Source organism: Scylla paramamosain, chromosome 4 (genome assembly GCF_035594125.1).
Source record: "Scylla paramamosain isolate STU-SP2022 chromosome 4, ASM3559412v1, whole genome shotgun sequence".
Classification (NCBI taxonomy): Eukaryota; Metazoa; Arthropoda; class Malacostraca; order Decapoda; family Portunidae; genus Scylla; species Scylla paramamosain.
The window spans coordinates 37254527-37259526 of record NC_087154.1 but is presented as its reverse complement, the minus strand read 5'-3'; the positions used below and the strand labels follow the sequence as shown (position 1 = coordinate 37259526).

Genomic DNA, 5000 nt, shown 5'->3' with positions numbered 1-5000 from the left:
TGCAATCCTGACTCTCTCTGTCTTACCTCCTTCTCAAACCACTGCAGGGCGTCGATGAGGGCGTCCTGCTTGGCGAGCACCTTGAGGATCTTGGGCACGGACACCACCAGGGGCTGCTCGATGATGACCCAGTAGTTGTCGGTCATGGCGAAGGAGTGCATGTAGCAGGGGTTGAGCAGCCACCGTGCCCCCACCGTGCCCACTACCTTGGCCTGCTCGAATGGAGTCTTCACCTTCCCTGCAAACACCAGTGACGTACCTGTTGCTTGATTTTTTAGGTTTAACTCTCATGCTGTTCTTTTTCTAATGACTCCCGGCTTTCATCCACTCGTTATTCATGTTTATTGCTATGTTTTACAAGGAGAGGAAGCTGTCCAATAGCTAAAATGAAAGAAAAATATATAGAAAACTGTCGAAAGCCTACTTATTTGCAACTCAAAGAAAAGTTGGTTATGTATTTTCTTTCTTTCTTTTTTTTCTTTTTTGGTCTTGCATGCCTTGACCAGCCTCCCTCGCATGTTAACGGGAAAGATATAACACGAATACAGACCATTTGAAGAAGTCTTGGTCTTGGGGAACTTGCAGATATGGTATCTCGGCCCCAGAGGACCCGCGCCCTGGCCCAAGTTGTACACGGTGCCGTCCCGGTCCACGTGTGGGTGCGCCGTGTGAGTGAAGATGGCGATGTGGCGCGTCAGGTCCACCTAGGAGACAGTGTGGCAAAGGCGAGGGGCATAGATTGAAATACATTGATTTCTGTGCCTCTGTAGTGTGCGTTGTGTGAGTCAAACATGGAAAAAAGGAATGTAGTGGCAAATGGGCATGTTTCACACTCCGCCATCAATACAAAAGACATGCATATTTTCACTCACCTTTTCGTGGGTGGCCAGAGTGTCCGGGTCGACGCGAAAGATGAAGGGTGTCTCGGTGAGGGCGTACAGGCTGTCTCCATACGGGTACAGGCTGATCTGGGCGTTGTCCGTGAAGTGTTCTTCCAGGGAGAACTTGCTGGCGATGCTGCATGAAGAGATAGATAGATGGATAGATAGATGGATGGATAGATGGGTGGATAGATGGATAAATAAATAGCTGATAACTTTATTTCTGATCTCAAATAACTTATATTTTTTTCTTGAAGCACAAACCAATGAAAATCCGGAAAAAAAATTCAGTGTACAGTCTACAATTATCATCAAGACAATATTTAATTGCAGTTAATTTGAGATTGTAGACAGTCACTTTTTTATATATATATTTTTTTAGATAACTTAAAACTAAACACGAACAAGCTGCTGGTGGCGTCAGGCAAAGCACTCACTTCTGCAGGATAGTCTTGCAGGGATCTGGATGTGCTCGAGTGCCGAAGTAGTTGACGACGATGCGCTGGGCTCGGGTGTCCCTCAAGTAACTGCGACTCTGCAGGAACCTGTTCTGGTACGTCACTTTTCCGTCCTTGAAGTGGAACCTGGAGTGGAAGTTTTGTCGGCACGTGAAGTGAAACAATTAATCTAACACACTGTTCAGTGTTTGGAAGTTTTGTCATTAGGTGAAGTGAAATAGTTGATCAAAAACAGGGTATTGTTCAGTGTTTCTCAAATAATTCATTTTATACCAATCGGGAGTAGTGATCTCATATTGCTAGGAGTGTGGATACATTTTTGCCTTCCAGTTTTCTACAGTATGAAGTTAATACCTATGCAGGAGAGCCGACCCGTCGAACACGTGGTTGTACTGGTCCTCCCCCACCTGTATGCGTCCCGGCCCATTCCTGATGAGAGCACCACGCAGCCACCGCGGCACCTCACCTGCAGACGTATAGCTATGCGTTAACCACTCCTTACCGCAACTTCATGATTAAGTATTTCATTAATTGAATATTCCTCTTGCTTGCACATTTGAAAGAACATCAGCGTTATAAAAGGAAACCCGCTAAATTCGTCTCACAAACGGAAATATTGCAAATAATTTAACTTATTCTCTATTCAATGTCAAGTGTTACTCACCAATCTGGACGCCCGTTAGTGGTTCAATGACCTCCTTGGTGCAGGAGCGAATCCATATCGTGGGGTCACAGTTGGGGTAGTAGTTAACCCGACCGTCGGCTGTCCGCACCGGCTTGGCTGCGAAGGAATGGTCATCATTTTCTATTTGAGGAATTAAATTCTAGTCCAGATCTTTATAATTTCAGAGGGAGTTTTCACCGATTTCTTAATTTCGTAAAAGGAATAAAAATTGTAACACAACAGATGTACTAAGGAAATGAACAATATATGAATAAAATATTCCACCCACCTGGTGAGTCATTCTCTGAGGTTCTGGGGTTAAAATTTTCGCAGTGAGTCCTGCAATGAGACGCCTTATGGACCGGGGATGTGGTGGGCGTGACGTAGCGGGAGGGCGCGTCCTCGTCTTCCCCACAGGAAGACCAGTATTGCTCCTCTGGCTTGATCTTGACTGGTCCTGAACACTTGTGGCACAGGTAGGGGCCCGCACGGTCCTGGCCGCTGACAGGTGAGGTCAGCGGCTCCTTCATGAGATATTGCAGCTTCCTCCTCTCGCTGGTGAAGCTTGGCGGGGAAGTGACTCTACTCGGTTGCTGAGGACTTGCCCACCTCGTTATGTTTCTGTTGTTGTTGCGACACTCCAGGGAACTCAGAGGCTCGCGTTCCGTGTCGAAGTATCCATCAGCGCGCAGGAAACCACATGCACTCTTGGGACGGCTCCTGATTCTTGAGTGTTCCGGAGTTTGTGGAAAGTCGCTCCAGCTCTTTCTGTAACTGGTGTTCTGATAGTACGTGCGATACTGCTGTGCCTTCACCTTCTCCTGTAACGCGCACCTCAACTGAGATATCTCGGCGCTGCGCCGCCTTATACGGTCAGTCGAAGAGACACCTTCAGGTAAATGTCGAATTTCCTTTTTGTTCCGAAGGACGACAGGGACTTTATTTTCTGAATATCCCCCAACGCTGTCTGTGGTCCAGGTGTCCCGACACAGGTTGCCGTTCAAGGAGTTCGACAGGAAATCTTTTTCCGATGAGGAAGACAAAGAAAGACATGACTCCTTGTGCTCCAAGAGGACTGACGAGGTCTCCTTTTTTCTGTAGGCGAACGACACACTCCTGCCGATGGCGTTGCCTCCCCTGCGGTACCCCGGGGGCTTGAGGACACCGCAGCTTGGTCTTTGTGCTTCTTTAGACGCCGCATATCCATATGTAAAACTGGATACTCTTTTCAGGTTCTGATTCCTGACTGCCTTGCCTCCGTTATCCATTGTCTGAAAGACCTCTATTCTGCTCGCCATTGCACAATCCGGTATTATTTCATTTCCTTCTTTATCTGACGTCACTCTCGCATTTATCATCATGTTCTTTCTGTTCCTGTTGAGGGACCAACCCTTTTCCCTAATGGCTGAAAATCCACTAGATTGAGAAGGGGAGCAGCTGGCCACCTTGACCTGCTCCACTTCCATGATCAGCGTGGGCGAGTCACCACCTCACGGTTCACTGGGCGACGTGCATCAGGCAGGCGGCGGCTCGGCCCGTGATGTCACTTCTTCCACAGATGAACTGGATCGTAGAGATGATGTCTCACAAATCTAAAACAAGAAAAAAGTATCTGATAAAAAATCTGGACAGGAACACCTCCGCCTGTCATGAAGACATCTCTGCATGATTTGTGATAACCGTGTGAAGATTACGCGTCACGAACAATAATGGAAGCAGAGTCCATTCTGATATTTCCAAGTGGATAAATTCCATCGATGAGATCAGAAGTGCCTAATTTACACACTAAGCCAGAGGTGCGTCGATCCTTTCTTATATAAGCGAACTACTGTGAAAGATGGGAAAGATTTGTTAAAATAACCTGTTCAGTATGCCATAAAATATCATGAGTAGGTTGTACAAAAATGAAAAGCCTTATTAAATATATCATATCAACACGCCGTAAAATAACAGAAAATGTTATGACCATCAACAGAACAAAACGAAAAGGGACGTCAAGTAATAGATGACAGGTTGCACAGATCCTTACCAAACATCAAGTCACGAGTGTCTTTCCTCACATCACGACCTTCAACGATGTGGATCACTTGGGGTGCACTCCTTGTCACTGCTTTTTTAGCACTCACATTTGAACTCAATACTTCACTTGAAATTAGTAGCTACAGTTATTTAGACAGTTAACAAGAGGGGCGTTCTAAGGGAGAAATGGCTGAGCGTTGACTATGAAGTGGCGTGAAGAGGAAGGAAGAGATAAAATGAGGTGTTGAAGGACGTCAGATGTGGTACAAATTCTGGTGGAAAGGGAAATGAACAGCAGTGAGGTAAGGAGCTGTCTGAGAGAGAGGAAAGTTGAGGGAGGGTAATCGGAGGAGGAAAGTGAAGGAAACATGTACTTTCTGTAACGTGAAGATGTGAAGAGAGGTGGAGAGGGGCAATGTGTGTGTTTGGGGAGTGTGTGCTTAGATGAACAGAGGAGAGAGAGAAGGAAATGTGTGGTAGGTAAGAGACACAGAGATGCAGTGTGTGTCCTGGAGAGGGAGAGTGATCGGTAGAGGTGAGCAAAGGAACACAGTAACGACGAGACTGACTTGGGCAATCACGTGTAGGGTCTTCTGTCAGCCAGCCACGCCCCTCACTTGGTTATACGCGGCTCCCTCCTCTGCAATACGTCTCCCTTCGTCTCTCCCTCTATCTTTCCCTTTTATCTCCTCCTCCTCCTCCCTGACGTGTGACTTACTCAATTATTATTTTTTGTGTACTATATTCTGTCGACGGATAATTGAATATTCTCTCTCTCTCTCTCTCTCTCTCTCTCTCTCTCTCTCTCTCTCTCTCTCTCTCTCTCTCTCTCTCTCTCTCTCTCTCTCTCTCTCTCTCTCTCAATGTGAATACCACTCTCACTTGACCATCTTCACCATGACCAATACGTCACCGTTCTCAGCACCATCACCGTCACAGCCACTGCCCTTCATGCCTTGCTATTCCTTCATCAGTATC

The 5000-nt window shown here is 46.6% G+C and overlaps 1 protein-coding gene across 2 annotated transcripts in view; it reads right to left on the bottom strand.

Annotated features, from left to right (window-relative positions):
• Nucleotides 1-5000, bottom strand: part of LOC135100060 (carotenoid isomerooxygenase-like) — a 16246-nt gene that overhangs the window by 4765 nt on the left and 6481 nt on the right. For both annotated transcript variants that reach the window (XM_064002943.1, XM_064002944.1), the window contains exons 2-8: nucleotides 2293-3595; nucleotides 2004-2120; nucleotides 1694-1805; nucleotides 1319-1465; nucleotides 873-1017; nucleotides 551-704; nucleotides 27-238 (exon numbers count right to left, since the gene is read on the bottom strand). In XM_064002943.1, coding sequence (XP_063859013.1) covers nucleotides 27-238; nucleotides 551-704; nucleotides 873-1017; nucleotides 1319-1465; nucleotides 1694-1805; nucleotides 2004-2120; nucleotides 2293-3469 — 2064 coding nt within the window. In that variant the 5' untranslated portion in view covers nucleotides 3470-3595. The remainder of the gene's footprint in view (nucleotides 1-26; nucleotides 239-550; nucleotides 705-872; nucleotides 1018-1318; nucleotides 1466-1693; nucleotides 1806-2003; nucleotides 2121-2292; nucleotides 3596-5000) is intronic.